This window comes from Agelaius phoeniceus, chromosome 2 (genome assembly GCF_051311805.1).
Source record: "Agelaius phoeniceus isolate bAgePho1 chromosome 2, bAgePho1.hap1, whole genome shotgun sequence".
Taxonomy (NCBI): domain Eukaryota; kingdom Metazoa; phylum Chordata; class Aves; order Passeriformes; family Icteridae; genus Agelaius; species Agelaius phoeniceus.
In genome coordinates, this window is record NC_135266.1 from 40,272,426 (window position 1) to 40,300,365 (window position 27,940).

Consider the following 27,940-nt stretch of genomic DNA (forward strand, 5'->3'; position numbering starts at 1 on the left):
AATTAACACTTGATTGCCACCCTAATATCAATACTAAAGAAAAAAGTGTTCTCCTTCTAGCAGTGCTGTTGAAAACTTGCCTTAAAAGAGCACAGACCCATCAATCCCTCCCTCTGGCAGAAGTCACTCCCTGCCCACCGGGAACAGGCAGGCACACACCTGCAGGCAGAAAGCTGGACATGAAACCTGCACACTTCTCCAGCAGGAAGGTGCAGCGGAGCCTTTATTTTCCTTGGCACTTGTCACTCGGAGCCTGATCCTGCAACACTGACCTGTACGGCGATCCTCTATTTAAAGCAGAGCTTTTCCTAGCATCCTGCCGAAATCTGTGCTATTCCTGACAGCTATTCACCCACCTGTGGGAAAGCACCGGGTGATTTCGGGCCCTTGACAAGTGGACATGCGTTGCCTACACGACCTTCCCTCATCCAGGCACTGCAGGAGCAGTGTCCCCCCACAGCACTATTCCCCCACAGGAGCACGGGGACTCCGCACCCCCCGGGCTCCCAGGGGGCTCCCAGGATATCCCAAGGATAAGGGATGCTGGGGGGGGGCCTTTGCTTGTGCCCACATCACCACCTATGCCGGGCCATCCATCGGTGGAGCAGGCGGCACAGGATGCTGTTTAAACAACGGGAAAGCCCCCGGCGCGGATCCGGCCCGCCTGGCCCCGCTCCCCTGAGGGAAATGGGGCACGGGGCCCTGAGGAGCCCGCTCGCTCCAAGGCCGGGCGCACGAATGGCAAAGACCCAAGGTCACCCTCCGGGCAGGAGCTGCACCAAAGCGGACAGCCGGGCAAGGGCGACGTGCCGGTAACGGGAGCAATCACGGAATAGCTCGGGTCGGAAGGGACCTAAAGGACCACCTCATTCCAATTCCCCTCCCTCGGGCAGGGACACCGTCCCCTAGAGCAGGAAGCCGACTGCCATTCCCACGTTGCCCGTGCCCGAGGGCAGCCCCGGCACACCCGGGGGGATCGGGGGAGCCCCGCTCGGGCGCGGTTCCAGCGGTGAGGGGGAGGGGAGGGGGAGGGGAGGCGGCGCCGGGGGTCCCGCGCCCCGCCCCGCCCCGCGCGCGCGGCCCGTCACTCACAGTCTCCGCCTCCCCGCGCGCAGCCCGGCCCGCCAGCACAGCCCCGCCGCCATCGCGCCGCCGCCACACGCCCCGCGCGCCCATTGGCTGAGCCGGGACACGCCCCGCGCTCCCATTGGCTGTGCCGGCGGCGCCCGCGGCACGCCCCCGCCGCGCGGTCGGCTGTGACGTCAGGCGGAGGCGCGCTCCCGGGCCCCGGCCGCGCTCCCGCTGCTCCAGCACATCCCGGCTCCGCAGCCCACGGGGACCGGGATGCTCCAGCTCCCCTCTCCCCGGTGCGCCTGTGACTGCCGCGAGTGGGAACGGTTCGTTCGTGCAGAGGATGAAGAGACAAGACCGAAGATAACACAGGATGTAACAGTGGGCGGGGTCGGAAAGAAACAAACTTGAGAAGAAAAAGATCCGGAAAAGGAAATAGGGATTCTGATTCTATTTTCCATCAGTCCAAACTTGGACTGAGCATATAATATAATTTTCTTTGCCATGATGCTGGAATGTGCCAGACCCACAAAGTATAATCCCAGCAAGTTCTCCAGTATTGTAGATATTTCAGCTTCATTTCCAAAGGACACACACTTGGATCATGCCACCTCTCTGTCCTGTTATCTTTCATTCCTGCCCTTCCACAACTGCTGAACGTGTTGCTCTGGCCATGGGAGAGAGATTCCCAAGACACTCAATTGCAGTAGCTTTCCTAAAAAAAGGGGATGGATAATGAAGCACCTCAAACCAGTGCCCCTGGTCCTTGGAAAACCCACGTTCACATCCACGTAGGTTCATCCCAAGTCTTCATGGAAGGGCTTTTTCTTTCCTAGGATCACAGAGTTTTGCCGTATAACTTTGTTGTTTTCCTGACACACAATTGTCTTTCCTTTGTCAGTGAGCTGTGTGGAAATTTTCCAGTGTGGCTTAGCATCACTTTACTGGGGAAGTGGTGTCAGCAAAGCATGAGCTTCCCCTCCTAGCAGAAATAAAATCTGCTGTTTTGCAGAGCTGTGCTGAACCATGAACGTGACCTCGCTCAGCTTCCCTCCCCCACATAATCTTGTGTGCAAGTCATGGGTGATACCACTTGAATCTGACACACTGAGATAGCAAACATTTCCTTATCACCAACAGCATGACAGAGTTAACTCTTCTCAGCACAGGTCCACTGAACTGTGTGTGGCAGAGACTGCTCCTTCTCCCTCCTGTCACTGTTTCCTCCTTTGCTCTCTCCTCTTTCCAGCCTTACCTCCTTGGGGAACTTCCTCATGAAGGATGATATTGCACAACATGCTGGAGGAGAACCTTGGATTTGTCTCCTTGCCCCTCTCTTATTTCTGTAGGGACAGATTTCCTTCCTGGCACCTCTCTTGTCTTTTCCCCTTCCAGCTCCAAGACTCCCAGGTGTACAAAATGCTCTCCTTCCCCACTTCACTGATGAGGATGGCCTGCAGTGGGGAAACAAAAGAGATGTGTGACACCTCATAGACCCTCTTGGCTCTTGTTTCTTTATGGCTGCCCACAGAGAGAGGAGAGCAGAGCAGAGCAGAGCAGCAGCCTGGATAGGATGTGAGCAGGGGTACAGCCAGACCAGGCAGAACCCCTGAAATGTGCATCATGGAACCATAGAATATCCTGAGCTGGAAGGGACCCACAAGGATCATCAAAGTCCAACTCCTGGCCCTGCACAGGGCATCCCAAGAGTCACACCATGTGCCTGAGAGCATTGTGCAAAAGCTTCTTGAGCTCTGTCAGGCTGGCGCTGTGACCCCTGCCCTGGGGAGCCTGTTCCAGTGTCCAACCACCCCCTGGGGGCAGAACCTTTTTCTAATATCCAACCTAAACCTCCCCTGACACATCTTCCTGCCTTTCCATCGAGTCCTGTCACTGGTCACCAGAGACAAGAGAAGAATCTTCCTTGCAGGAACAGCATTTAGTGTGACATCAGGGGGAGGCAGGATGCTGTGCTGACAGGAGCAGCTCTCAGGTTTTGTCAGAAGTCCAAATAACCTTTCTTCAGCATTAGCAGCTGAGCGTGGGTTTTGCATTAACCAGTGCTGGCAAACCTGAACTATCCTGGCCTGTTGCATCCCTTTGACTTGTAAATGATCATGGGAACACAGGGACATTAATTAAATCTCATTACCATCTTTTCCCTTCTGTATTCTGGGAAAAATACTGCATCTGTCCTGTCCTTTTAAAATGGGAAGCCTTTTAAAGATGCTAAGTTTTCACTTAATTGGATTAAAGTAGTGTAACATTTTCCAGGATGCTCAGAAGGTATTTATGAGCCTAACTCTCGGTGCCATCCTCAAGAGTTAGGTATGAGGTACTTTTGAGGATGTGAATCCTATAGCAGCAGTATGGTTGGGGTTAAGACCCCTGGAGCTGTGTGTACATGAAGAATACGTGCAGAAAAGGGTTGCTGAGCTAAGTTGGAACTGCTCATCAGAATTAGGATATTTCTGTGGGTGCTTTTGTGTTTTGCGTCTCCTTGCAAAAACTCATGTGCACAAACGTTTCAGCTCAACATGAGATAACTGCAAACAAATTAATCAGAGGGAGGGATCCTGCAATTTCTCAGATAAACAATAAATTATGAAGGTCAAATGACTCATGGACTGTGCTGGTGAGAATCATTTAGCAACTATAAAGGATTGGGAAAAATATTCTAAAAAAGGATAACTTACCTATTAGTTTTTCTTCTCATATTTCCATAAAGCATCACACCAAATACAGTGTACTTTAATGTACAGTATTTTTTTAAATTGCTGGATTTCAAACACCTTATTTGTAATCTTGGTCTATTATCTTTTGAGATGTTGAACGAATAAGGTTGCTACAAAAGAGCAAACCAAATATTTTGGTAGGATATGTGGTGGTCCTTGTTCAACAAGCATTTTCTAATTCTGTGATGATCTCTTAATGGTATGATAGTGACAAACCCAAGTATTTTTGAATGAGAAAGGGAAAAAGAAGCAGTGTACTACTGCCGTACTGTAGAACTATTAATAAACCATGCTGATAAAAAGAAAATTTTTATTGGTATCTTAGTGGAAAAAAGAGCCATGCTGCTGCCTGAAGCTATTGCATGTCAGTGTCCTCTTGACACTCATTTACTTTGATTTTCAAGAGAGAAATGAGCATCATAACAGCCAAGGCATATTGTGCCTTCCTCTCTGTGTTTGTGTGAACACAAAAGGATGTCCTCCTCAGCTCCTGTGCAAGAATGGGAAACAAATAACTGTTGGCACCAATCTGGCTGAGGCTCCGGTGCCTCTCTCTGACAGGCACTGGTTTTTGCTGGCCAGCAGTGTCACAGTGCTCCTGTGGTGAGCGTGCTGCTTTGGGCCTCAACTCCTACCTGCACAAGTGTTTGCTGCCTCCCAGCTTGGAGACCACAGATCACCCAGGGAGCTTTGTCCTGCTGTGCCTCCTGTGCCACCAGACTGGCGGGACCCAGGACATTCCTCTGGCTGCCCTGGGTGATTTGAGACCCTGGCAAGAGGCTCAGAGACCTTGGCATGGAGTCAAAAACACCCGTGCCTTCGATTTTAGTCCATGGAAACAATTACCAACTTTGTGTGAAGAGTTACAAGCCACAAGAGTTTGAGTAGAATGATAGTGAATTTATCACTGGGTGTAAAAGTAGAATTTTGGTTTTTAGAACGGGGGTTCAAGAGGCAAGATGGAGGAATCTGGGTGTGTCCTGTCCTTCTTCTCCTTCTTCTTGTCCTCCATCTTCTGCTGTGATGGTGACACTTCTGGATTGGTTTAGAGTAGAGACAAACTGTCTAACATAGGTGATAGGTATTGGAAAATTATTGTAAATAAAGTACACGTAGTTCTTAGTGTAAAAAGCTAACACCACCCCAAGGGCAGGGGCTGTGCCTCAACCCAACCTGCTGGACAGGTCTCAGCAGGTCAGAGAAAGAATGTAATAGATAAGAAAAAATAAACAACCTTGGAAAAGCAGAACCAAGGAATCTCCACTTCTTCTTCGGTTGTGGGGCTGGGAAAAAAGAGACTTTCTAACACCTCCGGGGTCATCTCAACCACAGAAACCTGAGACCAGACAGCACACAGCACTCCCTCATGTCACACATCTCCTCCTGTAGGATGAGAGCCAAAGGAGGTATGCGCCTTCCAGCACAAAAAGTTTTGAGAGCCTCCCCCAAAACTGTGTTATCATACAACTGGAAATAAGTCAGCATTTTCACGATGAAAAATTAATTGCCCAGTGTCTATTCATTGCACTGTTATGTTCAATTCAATTGGAACAAGTGTGTGTTGTATCCCAGCAGTGCAGAGTGTTTTAATCCACCATAAATCCATGTAGAGAGTACATCATCTGGGGCATTTAGAGTGATGGAAGGTGGATTTTGGTGAAAGTGCATTGAATAGCCCTGGTATATTGAGACAGGATCTTTTTGTCAGGAAAAGCTTTCTCTGTGGTCTCGAAGCTTCCCTCTTTCATCTACCTCAGAAGCACCACTCAGGCAGCTGCTTCCTCCACTTGGGAAGGGCAGAGAGCCCCTGCTACCATCATCCTGTTGAACCAGGGGAAATGCACAGCTTTATGCTCTTGGATCCTCTCCAGATCTCAGGAAACATAAATACCCCTACTTACATGGGGTGTTCTCTGGAGGTTGCTTGTCCAAGTCTGGTTTTCCACCTTTGAAATCAAACTCTTCCCTTCCCCAGTAAGCTGGGGATACTGGTAAACACCGTTAAATAGAAAAAGAAAGTCCAAAAAGGCAGAAACCTCTGGAAAAAACAAAGGGCCAGTAGCTGAGGTGAAGCTGCAGGGAGTATAAACTAGGAAAACTGGTCCAGCCATAAATTGAAGAAAATGCTTGATAAGAGATTTGAAGAATTCCTGTTTCCAGGCATCAGGAGGACATTACAGTGAATTCATTGCCATACAATTCAGATTTTGTTATGTATTATGCAATTTTGGGAGGAGATTATTGATAAGTAGCTCCATGGAATCACTGGAATTCAGAAAAGTCACAACATTTTCATGCTGGGAAGCAGAACACACCCTGTGTGCTCTGTACACTGGCTGGGAAGATTAGAAGGTGGGGCGGGCTGGGGAAACAGGGGAAACAACTGGGAAACAAGAGTTTGGAAGAGGCTTTGGAGAGGTGTGCTTGCCAGTTCTCCAGGTGGGAGCAGGTGATCTGTTACACAAAGAGGTGTGGTTTCTGCACTGGGTTTCATATGAGCTGGCAACAACAACTCCTACTCCAGCAGGAGTGTGTCCTTTCCCTGACTGTCCCTTTCCCTACAGGCAGAGCTTGGGGAAAATGACCTTAAACACATGGTGACGTTTCCAGGTGAAGTGGGTGGTGGGGACACTCCTCTCCTTTGCACTGAACCTCTGCTCAGGCACGGTGGGTTGACTTAAAGTGAGGTGGCTACACTGTAGTTCGGAGCAGAAATATAACAAACCACGGGGCTATTTGGAGCAAGTTAGTTAAAAAAAGAGTGAAGTGCATCATGATGGGTGTCCTACATGAAATACTGGTAAATTGTGAGAGGAAATGAGGATGCCAGGAGAAGATTATGATGCACATGTTGAGAAGGAGTGGCCAAGAAAGCAGACTGTCCTTCTTAATATTGTTGTTTTGACAGATTTCAAAACTCCAAACATTCTGTGTATCTTATAGTTGATTATATAAAAATGCTTGTTGGTCATTATATGATCACTTTTATTTCAATGTCCTGTCTCCCTATAGATTTGATAATGTTTTCACCTTTCTGGAGATTGATTAAGCTCGCTTTCCTGCAGGATGCTTTGAAAGCCAGGAGATAATCTGCAGGCTTGTTGACACCATAATGCTATGATGGCTTGTGTGCCATTAAAATAGATCACAAAAATGTTCATCTATAGAACCTGAACTCAATACATTGTGTCAGTATACAGTATAGATCCCTTAATCCATAGGCTATTATTAAAATAGTGGATTAAGGAGTTGTTTGGGATCAGAGCATGCTGTATGTGTAACAAAACAGTTTAGCTGAGATTAGTACTTATTACTCAATGCAAAATTTGATTGAAGGATTCATAGGTGCTTATAATATCACAGTTTTTATTTTATCACTAAATTACTGACTTTTTGCCATACAAGCTCTTGTTAAGACTTGAGAATTAATCACTGTATATGGCAACAATAAAACTGAATAACTGACATGAACCTAATTAAAATATTTTAGTTTCATGCAAATATAAAATACGGTATGTAGATGTTTAAAATGCATTGTATGAAAACAGGCATGGAAAGGACATTCAGACTTCAAAAAAAACCAACTTGTAAATGAAAAAAAAATTAAATTAGTTCACAAACTGTTACACAGATCAGTGTCAATCTAATCTAAGCCAAAATGAACTGGAAACCAAAAGTATTTTTTTCCATACAATCTTCTGTCGACAGTATTGGTGAACTTGTCAGGAGGCGAAGTTTTATGCAACCATGTGGTGAAGTTGAACTGAGTAAGATAGTGGCAGTTTTACAGACTTGTCCTTAGTGCAGCAGAAGGTTGTCAACAAGCCTTTTTGGTGACATCTCCTCGTGAGCGTGGCGAGCAGATGATTTGAGGATTACCAGGGTGCTGGACAGGTCAGCCAGCATCTGAAAAATCTCTTCCATAAAGGATCAAATCTGCAGCCAGAAGCTGTTTACTGGCTGAAGGGGGAGGGAAATGGGTGTGTCTGAAAGGCAGAGACCCTTGGGTTTGTTTGTTTGTTTGTGTGTGTAAGTGGAGTGGTGTCTTTAAAACTCACTCTGTGTAGGGAGAGCTGAACCCTGCTTGACACTCATTTTCAAGTAAACTAGGAGGCAAGATAAAATTTCATATAAAGAAAATATTTGTGCACAGAAATCATTATATTTACCAGATAAGTAGAACAGAGCCATTTTTTTGGCACAAGGTGGAACATGTTTATACTAAATTTCAGTTATACTGCAAGTCATATAATTTTTTTTTTTTAATCACAGTTTTGGCTGTGGTTTTGTTTGGTTTTATTTTTTAGTCCCATTGCTGCTAGTCCAGGTCCCTATTGTACTTTGCAGAAGAGTCTTGATATTTCTGAATGGAGGTTCAGATGCTTCCATATCAAGCAGATTAAACTCCAGTGAGCATGCCTGCGCTGGAGATTTCTGTTCCACAGACTATCCACCAGCTGATCATCTCTGTTAGGTGTCAGGTCCACTTCCTACATCTGCACAGCCCCTGGGCAAGTGATGCTGTGGTTTGTAAGGAGATTATGAAACCCCAAGCAGTGGGCACAGCAAGTGGAGGCAGCACAAGGCGCCGCTTTGGCAGCAAGCTTGTGAGCAGGGATGGCTGTGGCACTTGAGGCCATGAATGCTCGTGCCCAGGGTTGTGCTGTAAGTGATGCCTCAGGTTTTAGCTTTTATATTTTTCAGATTATGTACTACTTCAGTGTGTACTTCTGAGCTTCATATTAAGGGATAGTAAGCTCTCTTCACAGAGTAGGCAGACAAAACAATTCCTTCTCTCACTGGGGACCCAAGTACAGCTGATCCAGATCCAGACCCAAGAACATAAACAACGGCAGAAGGAACAGAGAAAAACAAGAAGGATGGGACTTCATGGGCTAAAGCTGTAATTGGACAATAACTCCAATATGCTAATGGACCAGAACTTATAAAAATGTGAGACCCCGTGACCGGTCATCCATTTGGTGACCATTTTTGGGTTCATCTTGGGTGTAGCCTTGGCTGGGCTCTTGTGCTGCCCAAGGTGTGTCCATTCAGGCCTCCTAATAAATACCTAATTTATTCTTTAGCTCCATCTGGTATTCCAGGTCAGCCTTCACAAGGCACCACAGGGACTGGGAACCTGCATATCCTAAAAAGCATCACGTGAATCAAAATAAAAGAAAAGAAGGACCTATGGCAGCCTTTCAGTGCATCTCCAAAAGAGCACTTGTGGCCAAAGAACTGGGGAATCAGCTCTGGGAAACTGGAGGAGAAAATAGGTAGAAAAAAAGCTGACTTCATTTACTTGCACACCTCTCCATGAGGCAACATTTAAGGAATGTTCAATTTCTATCTAATTCTAAACTAAAGGTTTGTACAACTTAGCCTTTCCTTCTTAGTTAAAAAGTGTTATAATTTAGCCCTGTGATACTAGCCATTTAGATTTGGTTGCTGCTGGCTTCAGAGATTATGCTTCACTAGAGGAAAAGACAGAAAGATGAAAAAACATTCAAAGAAGTCACAGAGAACTTGAAACTAGCCATTCTACCTACCACTTGGACTGACTTTAGATAATTTTTAAATATTTCTGAAGTTCTTATGTAAAAGATTATACATAGTACATTATCCTTTAATGCCAAAAGGTAAAAAAGCAGAAAAAAGAAAACTAGGAAATAGAGCTTTCACTGATTTCCAGTAAGATTTTCTCAACCAGTAAATTTTATGAGATCAAAAAGGTAAGAATACCTGTTCTAAATACAGTGCATATTTGGAATATGTTATTCTGTTTATAGAGCCTGAAGCATCATTTCAATGCTGCTGCTTTCTGTCATGTCAGAAAGCAGTGGATCTCAAAATAAAATAGTTTTCCAAAGGCTGGTGTTTCACTTCAATAAGGTAATACTTCAATAAGGTAATATCCTCATTTTTATAAACAGAAAAAAAAGGATTTGGCAAATGTGATTAGATTTTTTAAATGTTGTCGATGTGTGAAACATCAAATGAAATGAGACAGGTACCAGAGCATCCCAGAAAAAAACAGGGACTCTTCATCAAATGAATAGTGGGATGATTTGTTACACTGTCCTCAAGCACATACCATTAATGCTGGCAGCAGAGCTCCTTCAGGATCCTTACTGGTGTTCAGGAGGGCTCAGGACACTCAAAATACATGGAATTTCTTGCAAATTTACAGAAGCACCTTGCCTCCCATGTTCTGCCTCAGCTAGAAGTTTAATGACTAAATTTGCCTTTCCCCTTTGCATGGGTTCAAATTGTAGGGTTTTGTGATCATTTCATTGGGTAAAGTTGCCAGGTAGTTCCCCCACTGACTTGTGCCAGTGCTCCGTGCCACATGCCACAGCAGGATCAAGCTGGGAGCTCTCTGCAGCTCTCCATGTGGATAAGGCAGATGTAAATGTAGTGCTGGTCCCAGATCCTGAACTGAATATCTGCTGCCTTTGTGATCCATGTTTATCATGCCCATCAGGAACACAGAGCTCCTGCATCTCAGCAGCCTCAGAGTGACTGACATTACAGGAGTACTTTGGAAATACACTTTCCATTTAATTTCTATTTAAATTTATTCCAGTTTTGTGACTGACATGGTGTGAAAAGTAGTTGTCACAATGATTTTAATGACACATAAATATTTTCTGCCATCAAGTAGAGCACAATCATCCATCATTAAGAGATATTGCCATATGGCTATCACATGGCACGAAATACATCCTCTAATAACTTGGGCTACCTTTAGATCAGTCATGACTGAAAAAATTCCCACCTTAGAACCCAGACCTAAAACTTGGAGAGCAACCTGAGACTTAAATGCAAGTAAAGGAGTGCAAGTAGATGCAGAATGTCCCACTTCCTGTATCTCACACATTTTTTACAGGGAAAAAGAGTTGTGCTTTTAGCAAAGCAATATAGAGACTGCTTCAGGTAGATTTGCTCCAGTTGAGGTCATAAATGGCCTGCTGTGACCTGCCAGACCTCCTGAGCTGCCTGGTGGGTGGCTTGAGAGAAGGGATGATTTATGATTCATACCCAAGGTGTTTAGTTGAAATCAGCTGGTTTAAGTAGGAAATCTTGGCTAACCAAGGGTGTTTGAAATGAAATGAGCTCAGGATGGTCACAGAAATGTTTCAGCCTGCAGATCTAACTGGAATGTAGTCTCTCACTTACCATGTTTGGGAGCAAAGCCCCCCAGCCTGGCCTCGCAGGGCACAGCCACAACTAGACGGGGACCCAAATTCAGATTCTGTGAAACAATATTGGTTTTACCAATTTAACAAATGCTAAATATTCTCAAAGGGGGAATATTTACCAATATACCTATTGGACTAAAAACTGGGTCGACACACTTGTTTGTATTCCTCCCTGTGCTAATGATCCAAGTGACTATAAAGGAACTTGGCTAACAAAACACACCACACTCACAGATAAGCCCACAGGCCGGTTATGCTTGACAAAAATACTTTTGACAAGGAGGTATAATTCATTGTTTAGAATCACTGAAATGTATTTTATAACTGTTATTCTCTGGCATTCACCCCAAAGGAGTAGCTGTGTTGCTTATCCAGCTGCTGAAGGCATAAGGAAGGCATCCACTATAGATACAAAAGAAGTGAAAAATTTTGTCAATTTTTTAAATATGTCTATATCACACAGGAATTCCCTACATTTATGTCACATTAACTTGGTATTTCCTGTCTATATTTTTAGTTTCACTTTCCAAATTTCAATCCCATTCAAATAACTTCATCTCAGCCCTTGTTTTTTCCTTCAAAAACTCACTGCCATATGGAGGAAACATTAAAATTATTGGATCCAAAGTAAAAACAAAAGCAGCTTAGTGTTAGTGCAAGAGGCTTAAATCAAGACAATTAAACCTAAGTTAAACTGAAAGTAAAAATGACAAATAATTTTGGCTAGATGTAGACCACACACCAAACAGAAAGTCATTGTCATGCATGGTGGAAGCACAGAGTCTTCAAAAAACGATCATCACCTTCAGAAATAGTGAAATAAACTTCCAAGAGAAATCCATGCTCTAAGACAAGAAAAATCTCTAGCAGGAGTAATTTTGAGAAGAGGCTGCCTTCCAGAGTTCCACCAGGGGATCACTCATGGCCACGCAACCAAGTGATTGCCGACCATTTTGGGAAGAAGGTCAGTGGTGTTTTCAGCATGGACAGGACCCAGGATAATCCTTCTGCAGCCCAGCTTTCCTCTCCTGTTTGTTATTTTAATGCCTTGGTTTATACTTAATGCTGCTGTGAGTGACTGCTACTATGACAGCCGCCTGTGCATCTCCCAGATAACGACGGCTGGCCTCATTAAACACTGTGGCGTTGGGATATTCAGAAGTAGCCTTCAGTTGTTCAGTTTTTAACAGAAGAGTTGAAAATGAGATTGCTACACTTGGTGACCATAGTATGAATTCAGTCTTTTCCACGTATAAAAATCTTGTCAGTGTTCATTGCCAGGAATAAACCCGGCCGCTTAGAAATGCCAAATTTTAGATATTTGATTTGTAATGTTACCGATTTGCTGATAGCAATCTGTGATCCTGCACCACAGCCTTCAATGCTGCTTCCCAAAGACCACCAGGTGGTGATTGCTGAGACAGACCTGCAGGTTCTAACTGAAATTTAGACAGCAGTTCCTGTCACAATGAACAACAGCTAAGGGAGAGGAGGAAAAACCCCAACAAACACCTGACCAATTTGTTGAGCTGCCAGGGCAGGCAATGAGATGATGGAATAAATGGCTCAAAGTTATAATGAAAGCGGTGGGTAATAATTATTTGTTTAATAATTATTGCACTCTAATTTGTTAGCCCTATCCAATCTCTTTTACTCCAGCTGTGGACGTTACCACTGCTCATAAGACACAGAGGCAAATACCTGCTTCTTCCTATGCCTTTACTACTCTATTGAAGCTGTGCTAAAAAATAAAAGAGAAAGAAATGTTTGCATCCACACAAATAAATGTGAAGGGCTGGAACATGTTTGGCCATACCAAACTGGGCCCTCTGGCTTGTGTAGCATCTGCACACAAGCCCTCTCCTTTCCCTTTCACTCCAGAAAGACCAGATTTTCTTTTCAAGCTGTGGTAAATATAGTTATTACTATTGATTCTTATAAACCTTTTAAGAGCATATTTATTTGTTTTTCCATTAACTTCTGGTGTGACAAGCCCAGACTTAGATGGATTTCTCCTATATACTGTATATGAATTAGCAGTGCTGCAGCTTTATCTGTATTTGCTCAGGCTGTGAGATTCAAAGTTGAATGAAACTGCAAGAGGGAGTATTTGTCCTTCCTGTCATCTATTTGCAGCGCAAGAAATTAGCATTTTTCATTACATTTCTGTTTGCTACTTATCCCCATTTTTTGGGGTTTTAGGTTTTTCTTTTGTTACATCAAACTCTAGTGGTTTCTGCTGGGTATTTATATGAACATTGTGCACTTGGAGCAATGAGAAGTGTATTTCTGCATCAAAGTACATGGTAGATGGCTTGCTCAGGTTATTTTACCAGCAATTCTCTGAAGTGTCAGGGATGAGTGGGACAGGAGACAGTGTCCCATGCAACAAAACCGAGATTGCAAGTTCTGTCCCTTCTGGGCCTTCACAAACCTGTTGGTAAAGCTGTTTCAAAGGACAGAAAGATAGATGCAGTAACCTTAACATAATCCATTGGTCAAGAAAATCTCTGGGGATTTAGTCACATTCTTAATCTGCCTACATTTTTCTGCTAGGCTTGGTCTATTGAGAAATTCAGTTCTGGATCTAGGATGGTCTCTTCCAGAAAAAAAACCCCACTTGAAACAGGTAACAGACTAACAGAAAAGACTTGAGTTTAATAAACCATCATTTTCCTGATGCATAAGTCAATTCTTTGTTTGGACTCTGCCCCTTGGGTGAGGATATTGTTCTTCTTGAAGGAAAGGAAGCCTCTCTCTAATTTTTATCCAGTGTTACTACAGTCACCCAGCTTTCTGGGATAGACAGCAAATTTAAGGCCACCTGCTGTTTCTCCTTTGCCTTGCCCTCCACCTGCCTTGGGGCTGCCCTGATGTGACATCCTGCAGCAGGAGAACATGTATGATTTAGCTCTGTTGCTGTCACTGCAGCCTGCAGAAGGAGACAGAGCAACAGAACATCAGTTTCTTCTCAGCTGCCTTAGCAAGACAGCCTTCCTCCAGTGGGCAGAGAAGAGCAGTTTCCAGCAGGAAAGTGGAGAGGGCTCCTTGTGAGAACTTGCAGAAAAATGTAGGAAACAGATCTGATTTTCTGGCTGCTCCATTTTGTAGCTCCTAAGCAAGGCTGAAGAAGTATCACAACACTAATGCTTCTTGTATCCTTGGGCTGCCAAGGGAGAGGATGGGCCATCCTGGAAACCCACTGACCTCCTCAGTAATATCCCAGAGCAACTGATACTGGTGCATGCAAAAGGTGGGAGCTAAACACAGCCCACCTGCCTTTTCCAACCTCCAGAGAACGAGAAGTTTGCTCACCTTCTGCAACACAGAGAGAAAGGAGAAGCCAGATTGTACATTTGCCTGCTCTGCTGGGATGTCACTTCTCTTCCCAGTTGCACATTTCCCTTCTTCACATCATGTAGTCAAGGCAGTTTAATGATTTCATACACATCAACCAAATGTGTAATTGTAAACAAATCAAAAGGCAGTCACGGGAAGTTGGGAAAATATCAGGAAGACTGTCTTCTCTACCTGAACGATTTCCCCAAAAGAGAGATGAAATTGACTTGATATAATTACTGAAAAAAACCCCAACAAATCTCTGAACAAAAGCCCACCAAACAACCCTGCTCTCCCCACCCCCGGAAAAAAAAACCCAAACCCCAACCAAACCACCCACACAAGCCACATCAAGTTTTGAGTCTTGCAGCAGCATCAGCAAAACAGCAGTTGTGCTGCATTGTTTGAAAACAAGGAGGTAGCACTACTGAACTGAGAAGTTGGAATGTGCCATTCTGCCCATCTCACTGCCCAGGCTGGACAGTCTCTCAGGACACCCTGTGGGCCCCTATCTGAAGCAGCCTTTTGTAGTGAACTTAGAAAAACTGTTTGAAGGTATCAGAACAGGTTCCTGAATAAGGACAATTAATCCTTATAAAGCAAGGCTTTACAAATCCAGTGACTTCTAGAGGGCCCTTGCTAGCAGCATGCCCATACTACATGCAGGAGACACAATGTTAGCACATTCACCAGTGAATTATTTGGTTAATTACTGTTATTATTCTTTGCCAAGATTTTTGGCTGTGCATTTCCAGAAACTTCAGATCATGCATGTTTGCAGATCTAATGCTAAATCCCTCCAGTAAACTGCTTAGTCAAACCTTCCTGTCATGCCCTTGCCTCTGCTCCTGCACCCTGTACTTGTGTGCGTGCTGTGGCCAGCAGGCTATCCTCAAATAGCTCGAGGGAAGGGAGAACTTCAACTGCATTTTCATCGAAAGTCCTGGAATCCTAGCAAGTGGCAAGAATGTGTCATCACCCAAACATGACAGGCTTCATTTGTAATCTTCTGGCTTATCTGATTTACAAGAGTTAACCACTCTCATCTCATCAACAGCAAGTTCCAGATGTTTCACATAAGAGGAAATAGTGCATGATGGCAGCTGTACAGTAATCAACTGATAAATTAAGTCTCTCAGTAGTCCCTGAAGGTTTGTGCTTTAATCTGAAGTGTCACACACTTGTGCAGGCACATATACCCAAAGTAATTCTTTAAAGTAACAGGAGAATTATTTCATGAGTCTGTTGAGGAACACATATTTATGGAGATATGGAAATAAATAGATCACTAGTGGCTGACATAAGGAGAAACAGCAGGGTACTGAGAATAAAAAAATTAAATTAGAGGTGAATTGTAGGAAGCAGTGTATCTGGGACAAGAACATCTCTGCACAAGTAATCTCCCTTCCTTTAAGGAAATACATGGCTGTGATGGGCTGATGGAGCTGGAGATACAACTGTCCAGAAATGAAGGTGGTGTCCAAACTGTAAAGATGCTCAAACAGAAAGAAAATGGCCTGTAACTTCATGGCAAAAACTCACGGACATGTGTGTCCCACATCAGCTAAGCTTACTAAAGTTCTTGCTCAATTCCTGGAGCAGATACACTGAACCATGCACTGTGCTAAACCAAACACTCAATTAAAAGGAGGAAAAAAACAAAACACCAAAACACACCCCCACCCCCCCAAAAAAACCAACCAGAAAGCAGGGTGAGGGAAAAGTATGTTGGACTAGTTTACCATTCTGTGATTCCATGCTCACTGCTGTTCTTTATCAGCCATTAAACACAAAAACATCTATAGCTCTTAAGGATTTACCAGATTTCCATTACAGAATTTCATGTCACTTACCTGTGACACTCAGGATCCCCATCAGGTGAGTAACAATTCAGTGAGAAACCTCAGTTTTGACTTAACTCTGCACCACCCATGTCATCAGGACTGGCTGCAGCAGCCCCTCCCCAGCATTCTCACAAAGCTTTGCAGAAACATTTGGCCACAATTTCACTCCATGGACCAAAGTCATATACACTAAAACCACTCCCTTTCAAGGTCTCTCACTTCTTCCCTACCTTGCCTGAAATACAGTTGTGCTCCAGCCTACTTAGAGATTGGTATTTTTGTCTTTACCAGTATTAGCAGAACATTTAACATCCACATTTCACCTTTTTGATTTGTACATCAGTTCAAACAGGACTTGGTTGGTGCCTCCCAGCCCTTCCAGATACTCAGATCAGTGTAACTGAGCACCTCAGGTGCCTGCCAGAATTTTGTAATTTTACCTCTTGTCCTCACTTCCAGACTTTTCCTGAAGTCATTTCTCACTGCTTTTTGCCTGAAAATGGCACAAAAAGCATCAAGACACTATGACTGGTTCACAGTCAACTAATATTTATAACATTGCTTACAAGATCCAGCCAAGCAGCTGAGGGCTCACACAATCTTGTATGACCACAGAAACCTGAGGGCTCACACAGGTGTTCAAACACAGCCAAACCTTTGAATAAGAAGGGAAGCTAAAGATGAGCCTGCCATGGTGAGTGACAGCTTGCCATAAAGCTGCTTTCTTATTTCTTCTAGGGAAAGAAAATCAGGACACCAACTCCAATATCACATTTTCAAAGTATGATTTGGACTAAGGATTCCTTTCAGACTAAATTTGACAGTGATGGCCACTCTTTTCAGACTCTGAACAATAAGTTTTAAAATTATTTATCAGCCACCAAAAAATTGACACTTCTGTGTTTTGTCCAAATTTGCCCTGTCTTCCTGCAGCTCAGCGATTTGTCCTACCTTGTGATGGCGTTCACAGGGGTTTTAGGATGAGGGGAGAGATAAGGGTCTGACTCCATGTTTCAGAAGGCTTGATTTATTATTTTATTATATATAATATATTAAAACTATAGTAAAAGAATAGAAGAAAGGATTTCATCACAAAGGTAGCTAAGAATAGAATAGGAAAGAACGATAACAAAGGCTTGTGGCTCGGACTCTCTGTCCGAGCCAGCTGGGCTGTGAGTGGCCATTAATTAGGAACAACAACATGGGCCAATCACAGATGCACCTGTTGCATTCCACAGCAGCAGATAACCATTGTTTACATTTTGTTCCTGAGGCCTCTCAGCTTCTCAGGAGGAAAAATCCTAAGGAAAGGATTTTTCATAAAAGATGTCTGCGACACTACCTCTTAACCCTCCTTTTAATTTACATTTTCTCAGACTTTCATGCTGCAAGTGCAATTTAAGAAAATACTGGATAATACATAAAGTTTTTGGAAAAGCTCAGTATTTTGAAAGTTTAGACAAAAAAACCAGGTCTCCCAAGAGGAAAACAGATACAGTATAGAGTAGAATGCTTAAATGCCTTAACACAGACAAAAAGCCTAAATTCTAGAAAAACATGTAAAATTATCTGAGGCAGTGTTACAAGGGCAAAAACAACTTTTGAACAGCTCTTCTGTAAAATCTGTGATGTATTAAACTTTCTGAATTGTCTCACACTGAAGTAGTCCACACTGAAACATTGCAATTGCAAAACAGCTGCAATTATTACAAGGCAAGGCTGCTTGAAAAGCTGTATATGCAGCAGGTTCAGATTCCAGAAGATACTGACACATTTCACAGACTGCCTTTAGAGCTGGAAATAAAATACTTGAGAAGCTGCCATGAATTGTCAACTAGTCTGTAGAAAAATCCCCAGGAAAATACACCCATCAGTTTCAAACTCACATATACACCACAGTGGTTTCATCTAATTTCTATTAATCTTTTTTAAACAGCAATTGTAAATACATCACAAAAATCTGGTTTTTTGAATTTGAATTTCAATAGCAGACAATTGATTCACATTTCTCAAACTAAGTATCCCTATTTGTGTAAAAACTACTGGTGATTTCAGGCAGTGACTCTACAGTAGGTGGTCACAAAACCAGGGATATGAAGACTATTCTAGTTTTAAACATTTGAATCAAGAGTCACACTACAGATCACTGCAGTAGTAAAGAGCAAACACTTACCATACTCACCCTTTTCCTCTTTTGAACACAAAGCATGGTAGATTTACCTAAAATCAGGATTTCCTAGTGACTACATGCTGGGAGGGGCACAAGAACAAACCTGTGCCCATCTGAGCAGAGCTGTGTCTGGCAACAGGCAGAGCACAAGTGCTGTGGTTCATTTGGGAAGGGATGTGGAGCACTGCAATTGTGGGAATGCCTCCTGAAGCCTTGATGTGCCAACTTTTGGGAGGTTAATAGTGACAAGTTACCTTAACCAAGGATATTTTTATTGGGTCCAATATTCAAGCATCATCAGGTTAAGGCCCTATAGAAAAGTAAACTGGTAAGAATAACCCCCCCCCAACCTTATGAATGGCGATTGGTATATGAAGTTTCATTTTAAATAAAATTTTACCAGCCAAACTGTGTTATGAATCTAAAACTATCAAACAAGGCTTGAACAAAATACTCCATTTCCAAAAAAAGGCAAATATAGGTTTAATGCCAGTCATCCAAAATTGACATTAGTCTTTTAATATAAGGCAAAAATAGTAATTTTCTTTTATTTTTTAACCTACATTAAGTACAGTCAGCAATAGTTGTTCTCTAGAATATGCATCATTGAGATCTAAAAGCAAGATCAGCAGAGAATGCCGACTCATGCCTTGTAAGATCTTCTCAACATAGTGACAACCCCATAGCAATCTCTGGGTGAAGGACTGGATTAATGCTGCAGAGAGCTTTTGTTAAATGGGTGTATAATTTAGTTCCCATGCGCCACAATCACATGTCCATGTTATAGCCATTTAGCACAAATAATAATTCTTGCAGATCTAAATGTGTGTCAATATACATTAAACCATAGAAAATGCCATAAAATACTCTATGTAATCTTTAAGCATCTGTATTCAATATAATTGTATTTACATATTTTTATGAACTTCTAATATGTAATAAGTCAATGAAGACATTTTTACAACGTTTATTGGATTATGAATTTATAAATTCAAGGACTCAGAGGCACATAGTTTAAAAGGCCAAGAACACCAAAACTAATTAAGTCACAGAAATCAGAATATTTATGGACGTAACACCAGTAAAAAATAAAAATCACATCCAGACTAAAAGCAACACCTCTTAAAGAGTCATCCTTCAAAGTTAGCATAATAAAAAGTTCTCATTTCCCTCAAAGAAAAATAAATCATCCCACCTACCAAGCTAGAAAAACCTATTTACAGTTGTACTTTGATCAGAAGTATCATTAAGTTGTGTAATACAGCCACTTCTATTCTGCCATTAGAATTTAACATTTCTTTCAAAGTATAGTTGTATTTACAAATGCATAAATATTGTAACTCTGATCTTCATTAAGGTTTGAATGAAAACAGGTTGTTAAGTCACAATACAAACGTGTTAGTGGAAAAGTAGGTGCATTTCAGTATCATTCTCAAAGAACAGGAAGCCAATACTTCTGATAAAGCTCAAGTTCATCAACAAGACCAGGTTTTTAAGTTAGGTTAATGAAGATTAAACCTCTTCTCTGTTAACTCTTTACATCGGTTTCTTCAGTCGACTTTCACTACACTGTATATTTTGGTTACAAACCAAAAGCATGCAAAGAATCCAATTGTCCCTAAAAGAGAGAAAAAAGAAAATGATGTGTTAGAACACTGACACAGGAGACATTAATTTCTATCCATAGTTTATAAGTCAGGATATATATATACGTGATCTGCTGTCCTTAGCCTTCAGAACATCAATCACATCAGATAATGGAAAGTTACAGACAGTACTCAGACCTTAAAGGCATCAACTACTCTGTAACCTCTCATTATTTTCAGGAGCACAGAATAGATCATGTGGAACACTCTAGTAGTAAGATGTTTCTGTTTACTTTTTTGTTCTTGTTGTTCCAGTATGCTGCAGTCCCACTCCTTCACACTTTCTCAGTGACTACTCACACACACTTTATTTCATCTGCTCAGCTGTCAGAACATTGTTCTTATGTTTAATAAACATAATAACATCATCAGAGTTCCTATTACTTAGCAATACTTTAAGGTCTTGGAAAACTAGAGCACCACCTTTATTTCTCCACAGACTGAGCTAATACAAATTTCAAACCATAGTGTAGTTACTACACAACTTGTAGTCCTACTGAAAACATGTGTTACATACCTTAAAAATAAACACTTCTGAAATACTTACAACAGTCAAAAGGTACACACAGATTTGAACTAAAATTGGAGGATGAAAATAATTTCCCTGATTATTTATCCTTCTAGCAGAAAAAAACCAGTGGCTTCATCCCTTCTTTTTGTGTAACTCCAAAAGAAACTTTTCACAAAAATATTATTTTGAATGTGAAATAGTTAATATAGTTGGGCTTTGTTAATCTAACTGGATTACATCAAAATTCAGTCTCAATCAGAATGATACTGGATTAAACAGCAGCTCAGAACACCTGTTACAGGAACCCTAATTTCCCACAAAAACTAGGACAGGAAAAAAGCCCTGAAGATTATCTGATCTCTGCCCAAGTACCTCTTCTAGAATTATATCCTGAACTTATACAAGCATCAAAGAAGTTCTTTAGAGGAAAAAACTTCCTTTGTTTTAGATTTGGTGAGAGGGGCAACAAAAGTTGTGTGGTAACTTGTTGTCTATCAAAGCTTGAAAGGAACCATGAATGATATCATGGTCATTTTTTTTTCCACTTTACGCTTGCTAAACTACTGATGTTTAAGTGATTCATTTACTATGATACGTAGTTGTGATCCCAGCTGTGAATCAAAGATTTGTCATGTAGCTCCCGCTATTGTGCCTGCTGAGTCTGATCAATGACCTGGAATGCAGTATGGATGCAAGTGCCTGAAGCATGTGTTACACTGACATAGCAGCAGGGCATCGTCAAAACCCTCCTCCCCATCCTGACAATTTTTCACAGATGAGTAAGCAGCAGCAGAATAGTTTTCATACAACAATTATGACTTTTTCTTTTTAGCTTTTTTATCATCCTGACATGGGAAGTCAGTTGCCTTTGGGAGCAGTTTTTGCTAAATTGCTAATATGTTCTTTTGTTTAAAAAAAAAAAAAAAGGAGAACTGCCTGTACCTTTACCCTACCTCTGATTTCTTCTGTAAATCCTTATCTCAGAGCACTTCAGTAAATCTCAGAGAACTGAACATAACTGCATTTACATTCATATCAACCTAAATGGACAAAGTTCTTCTCAAATCTTAAGAAACAGGATTATTTCCCCAAATTAAAAGGTAATTTGCACTTAATCTTGAGGGAATTAGATAAAAAATTGTTAAGCACAGTGTTTTACAATTCTGTGTAATTAATTACCTCAAGTGTAACCTCCCCTGATTTCAACATAGAAATTGAAAATCTAAAAAACAAAGAGTATACAGACTGAAAACTGAGTTGTAGTTGCACAGGATGACTTGGATTTCCACTGTCCCAATTACAAACAAATGACTACCACAAAAAGCAGCTGAAAGGGGATGAGAATAAACCACCTCATCTTTGCAAGCTTATGAACCTACCCTAAAAATTTGCTGACAGGTGTTGTACAGCCACTTGGTCAACTGAAAGTGAACACGTGAGCAAAGGAAAAAAGGGGATGCAGTGGACACATCTTAATGCCTCTAGACAATGCCATGTGACATGACTGACTTGAAAGAATAAGGGCAAAAGATGGAAATTATATGGGTATCTGAGATGCAAAAGGCAGCTAAACCATGTCTCAGCACAGAAAATTATTGTAAATTCCCTTTATCTTGAAGGAATCTGCTCCAGAATTAGTGCACACATGCAAAGTGAACAAAGGAGACAGGGTAAACACAATTCTGGTTTTGGGCAAAACTGTTTACTATTACAGGCAGACTTGCTGAACATCTGTTGGAAAAGCTGGTGAAACTAAATTAATGGCCTTTACACTTATGTAAGGCCTTACTGTTTTTCACACTACTTTCTAAGTCTGCACTGCATTTAAAGTTGATCTGCATACAGCAGTACACATTCATTTCCAGTTGAACAACCACACATCCTAGGATTTTTTAGTTCAATGAAACTATCAGTACACCCAGACCAGAAGTAAAGGTTAAGAGAAAAGCAAGGTGAGAAAGAAGAAAACCTGAGCAAGGGAGGCAGAATCTCTGATCTATGCATTTCAGAATGACTTGCAAACTGGTACAGAAATGTGAATAAAAGCAGAGATGCATAAATTACAAACTATCTGCAAGCAATGCCAAAATACATTGGACTGACTTAAAATGAAGGATGGAAGATAAAACTGACCACTTCTGGGACACAGCTTGATCACTTTTCAGTGAGATTATATAATGCACTCAAGTCCCATTTCTTCCTTTTAAACAGCAATGACCCAAGAAAATCCTTGCAGGCCATTGCTCCCATTCATCATCATCTGCATTCAATCCACAAACAGCTTCAATATTTTCTTAGCTGAAGTGGACATGTCTTTGAAATATTCAGTTATACTTAAAATGAACACCATTCTTAGTTCTTTCTTCTTTTACTATTTTTGTTCCCCTAGGTTAAGTGGAAATGAAAATTCTACTTAAAAGTCATAGGGTGATTTGTATTAAAAGCTCTGATGACAAGCCATTTGTAGTCTATGAGGCCTCAAAAGATAGTGTCTATACACAGATACATATCCAAGACTGTGGAATCATTAAAAGTCATCATCAACATGAAGCCTGAAATTATTTAAACCATTGATCAGTTCAAAGTAGTCTCAGAAGTACTGCTCTGTAGGGCAGAGTATACAAGGACTGAATTCTGCTGCAGCAGAACACAGAATTTTTAAGATTTTTGAGGAGTTGGCAGTTGCTGCTTTCTTGCATCAGTTTGAAAGGAGACTTCTTGTATTTTCACTGCCATTTTCCCACCCTAAACAAGGGCTATTTCTGTCTGACTAAAGACTACAATGGAAAATTTTGTGACCTCATCTCTATTACTGAAGAGGAAATTGAAATGCAGCACCTAAGGACAGATGTATTTTCCGAACACTCACAATGAAGATTACAAGGTTCTGACAAGTCTGATAAAAAAAAAGTTAGAGAAATTCTGTCTGCTTCCCATGCCACTTCAATGCAATTGGGATACAGGTAAATACATTCCGGAAGAGAGTAAATTTTAAAAAAAGGCATTCTTTGTCTACCTTTATTCCTCTCTCTTCCTTCCAGCTATTCCAAAAAATCTGCTGTTTTTATCTTGACACTGTAAACTTTATACTTGATTGTGTGTGATTTGAAGTGTGCTTTTCCAAAGACAACTTATTTTTAAAAACTGAGTTTGTCATATGACTATCATAAAAATAAAATCATGTATTATCAAATATTTATCACATATTTGTAGACCTAATGATAGGCCACACTTCAAGTTAGCAGTAGTTTTGCCTCATCCTCATTTATCTCTTTTATTAAAGTTTGTAAGCACATAGTTGCAATATGCTACACCTGGAAAAAAATCAAAGGCATACATAAATTTATAATTCTGTATCAAGATCAGTTTTGCCAAGGATTCTACTGTGCAAAACTAAAGGCAGATTCAAAATTTAAAATTCAGGTTCAGTACACTTACCTGTGAAAAGGAAGAAGATCAAAACCATAATCATGGTATAACCGAAGTATAAAATGGTGCTAGCTGTTCCTGTGATTTGCAGTTTAGAAAAGAAATAATGTATTGCATATATTAGGAAATAAACTGCAGTGAAGCCACTAGTGAGAAATGAACGCCACTGCCAGTGATAGTCCTAGAGTGAGAGAAAATACAAATGGGTGAGAAATACTGTGTACACCTCTAGCCCACTGATCCTATCAGGGAATGCAGAGCTACTTTCTCTATTATGACTTTATCCAAAAGTAAGTTTTTGTAGGGTTTTTTTATCTAGAGGGAGAAGAACTATATATAACCAATACTGCTTTAATTACATCATTCAAAATTAGAGATAAGTAACCTTAAGATCAATAGCAAATACACAAAATACTAAAATCCCAAATAAGCCAGGTGTACTTATTTCCAGCCACAGAGATTTTTTTTTTCCCAAGGCTGGGCATGTCTGAAATGCACTCTGATTGAACAAAATTAATGGATTAATTTAGCACCTTCAGAAAACAGGGAGTGAGAATCTAAAGATGTGACATCTGACTCAGCAATACCCAGTGCAAGGTTTTAATATTTCTTACAAGAGTTGCCAAAAGTAGCCTGCTTCACTTTTTAAAGACATGGTTTAAGTACATCTCATCTAGCACTAGTGTTCATGCTGAATTCTGGAATACTTATTTTCAACTACAAAAGCATTAACATTTTTGGAAGCATTCTTAGAACATTATCAGGTTTGAAAACAGAGGAAATATTTCCTACCTCTGCACATAGATGGAAGTAGCAGAGCAATATTGTAGCCTCAGAACATGTAATAACCAAAATAATGAATACCAGAAACAGGAAGCCAAACATGTAATACATCTGGTGGGACCTATAAAAGGGAGTTAAAAAAAAATTTAAATGGCCATTGTGCTATTATTATTTCTTCATAGGTAGTAACATCACCTTCACCTTAAGTATTTTCCCTTCCTATTGAAACTGTCAATTGTGCAGCCATACAATTGACTAATTTATTTTCTAACTAAAGAACAGCAACCTTGGCAGCTTGGTCTGAGAACACTGAGAAAGCAAGGCCAAAGCATGCCCCTGGTTGGGATTTTAGAGAAATAAATGACTAAACATAATGGTGAAATCACAGTTCCAGTGAAGTCAGCATGACCTCTTCCACTGACTTCAGAAGAACCTAGATTTCACCTCACATTTCAATCAAAGGGGCAAAGCTCCAAAATAACAAGAAATGTCAAATGCTGTAGCTGTCTGTGTTGGGTAGAGGCACCTATTCAGGGTTCAGAAACAGTTTAACAAGATCCAATAACTAAATTGTGCCAGAAGGAAGACAAATTCCTCACAGTAGATTAGTTTGTCAGTGAGCTCACATCAAAATTCACTTCTACTGCACTAGTCTATGGGGCTTTCTTTTTAAAAATCATTATTCTTTTTTAATAAAGATTTCACAAGAATTTGTTCTTGGTTCTTTTTTTTCCTTCCAAGAGTAGTAATACTTTTCTAGCCTAATAACAACTACCAAAAAAATCTCAAGTTTATTTTGATAAACTTTACTACTGTCAAGTTATATGCTATATATCAGCTTCAGAGCCACTTCCACATGAAGTCGCAAGAGTAGCATGAGAAAACAACAAACTATCTGAAGGTAGGTCAGCTGTAAATTGCTAAGCATATCACAGCCACCTCTCTGCACACCCCAACAAGCACAACAGGCACCGAGTATTATTAAAACATAAAAAAGATATTAACATTTAAATATTATTGAACCAGTATGGTAACAATGCATCCCCAAATAATCAGGGAAAACATCTTAAAGAAAAACCTTCACAAAGAAAGATTTTATGACAGAGAAAATCCAATTTATGGTGAACTTACCAAATACTATTGAGAATGAAGAACAACTGTATAAAGATACATCCAAAAGGAAGAATCCCTCCCATGATAATACCAGGTAATGGCTTTGTATAGAACGATTGCTCAGGAATCTGACGTGGAATTTGATTTGTGCGAACAGGGTGTTCAATAGCCTTTTAACAAAAATAACAAACAGTTAAATAAATAAAGTATCAAACTTTTCTGCTTTCTTTTTGTAATGAGTGGTGGCACAAACTCTACTCTTTATTTTGAGCATGTGCATACCCAGCTACGCTACATTTGCTTTTGCTCCAGCTCGGTTACCAACACATGCTTGGCAAACTTGCTAAAAGACAGCTCTTACTGAAAACATAGTGACAGATATTTTGGACTTCCCTTTCAATGTTTGCCCATCTGTTACAGAGCCTGAGCTGATTTACCATATTTCAGCTGGGGTAGGGGTGGTGCAGATTCCTGCTTTCACCTTCTAAAAATTCCTGCGTGCTGTCTTTCAGGATTTACTTTAAAATTGCACTAGGATAAAATTACTGAAAGGACTCGATCTGGCAATTTAATCCTAATTCAAGACACATGCATGGATCAGCATGGTGAGAGAAAACAACGTAAAGCACTGTAAGATACATGCATACTCTCTATCTTTTGGCTTTCATAATAATTACATCAAAAACATCAACAGATACTTCCTTTCTAAATTGATTTCCAAGTTTTTGTGACACCTACCACATTGCCTTATTAGCTTATCAAACCTTCCTTCCTCCTTAAAAGATGTACACACCTGTACAATGCAGGGGAACTCGATGGAATTTCAACATGGTTATCAGAAAAAAACCACTGAATTAAAAAGAGCCTACTAAAACAATATTCTCTGAAGGTATTACAAGAGATCTACAGAGAGACAGAATCCTGGCTTCCTATGCAGGAGAAAACCTACAAATGTATCTGCACTTATAGAAATTTATTTGTGGGGGACAGTAAATAGTTTTTTAAGAAAAAAAAAGAAAAAAAGAACGAATCTCATTATTTAATGATTTGGTCACCAAATTATTAAATGTTTGGTCACAAAGAGCCCTCATAAAAATATGTAAAATTGATTAGTTTAGGAGTAAATCACAATTAATGTCTGCCAAGCAGAGATAACCATTTACAGAACACTTATGCAAACAGATTTCACAGAACTCTAGCAATTTGATCAGGAAACATCCTCAGTGTAGAGGGCAGACAGGAACAAGAAATACATGACGAAACCCAGAAATGCAGAATTTGCTTTCCCTCATGCTTGCTGGGTCAAGTACTTGTTTTAGTCTATGAAAAAGATGCTAATTAAAATAAAAATGCTCATATCACTTATTTATCTGTAGCAGTCACTCAATTAAATAGAATGACAACCCAATTTGCTGCAGAGAAATATCACTGCCACCAACCATGTGTCACAGCCTTGGAATACCAAGACTGGTTCTCTAAGGCAGTTCTAAAGCAACTGAACTGAACTGGAGCCAACAGTGCAACTAGCTAAGGTGCTACCTCAGCCATGGCCTATACAGAGACAAATATTTGTGTGTTTATGTATGTATATACTTAAAAAAACAAATTCTCAGAAACACTTACGTTTTTCTTAAACCCAAAATAGGCACCAATAAATGTCAGTGGTACAGATATGCAAAACCAGAGTGCCAAAATAGCAACCAAGGTACCAAACGGAATAGCTGCTGAAGAGCCTTCTCCCCAGAGAATAAGGTTCATGATAAAAAAATCTGCAAATACAATTCTGAAAAACACAGAGCACACTTAGAGCACAGAAATACTTCTGAACATTCAGTAACCTTGACAAAACAATGGCACTGTTTTGAGATTTTAGCATAAATCTCTGCTAAAACCAAATGACACACACAAAATATGAAAACAAAGAGATCAGACAAGCAATTCTTTGTTAATCTAGTGGGACTGAACTCCAGCAGGCACTGACGTTCCAACTAAGCTATTTCAAATATATGCTTGTCTTAACTACACTTCAGGGTAAGACTGCTTGCTGTGATTAAGTGGAAAAAATTATCAGAGTGGTTATACATTATATCACAC

The 27,940-nt window shown here is 40.9% G+C and overlaps 2 protein-coding genes across 3 annotated transcripts in view; both read right to left on the reverse strand.

The window, feature by feature from the left end:
* The window catches only part of CLYBL (citramalyl-CoA lyase), a 166,733-nt gene extending 165,540 nt beyond the window's left edge, over positions 1-1,193 (reverse strand). For both annotated transcript variants that reach the window (XM_077173523.1, XM_077173524.1), the window contains exon 1: positions 1,093-1,193. In XM_077173523.1, coding sequence (XP_077029638.1) covers positions 1,093-1,145 — 53 coding nt within the window. In that variant the 5' untranslated portion in view covers positions 1,146-1,193. The remainder of the gene's footprint in view (positions 1-1,092) is intronic.
* An 18,122-nt stretch (positions 1,194-19,315) lies between these two features.
* Positions 19,316-27,940, reverse strand: part of TM9SF2 (transmembrane 9 superfamily member 2) — a 28,164-nt gene continuing 19,539 nt past the window's right edge. Inside the window, exons 13-17 of the mRNA XM_054655016.2 lie at positions 27,470-27,629; positions 25,865-26,016; positions 24,743-24,854; positions 23,960-24,131; positions 19,316-19,982 (exon numbers count right to left, since the gene is read on the reverse strand). Coding sequence (XP_054510991.1) covers positions 19,915-19,982; positions 23,960-24,131; positions 24,743-24,854; positions 25,865-26,016; positions 27,470-27,629 — 664 coding nt within the window. The 3' untranslated portion in view covers positions 19,316-19,914. The remainder of the gene's footprint in view (positions 19,983-23,959; positions 24,132-24,742; positions 24,855-25,864; positions 26,017-27,469; positions 27,630-27,940) is intronic.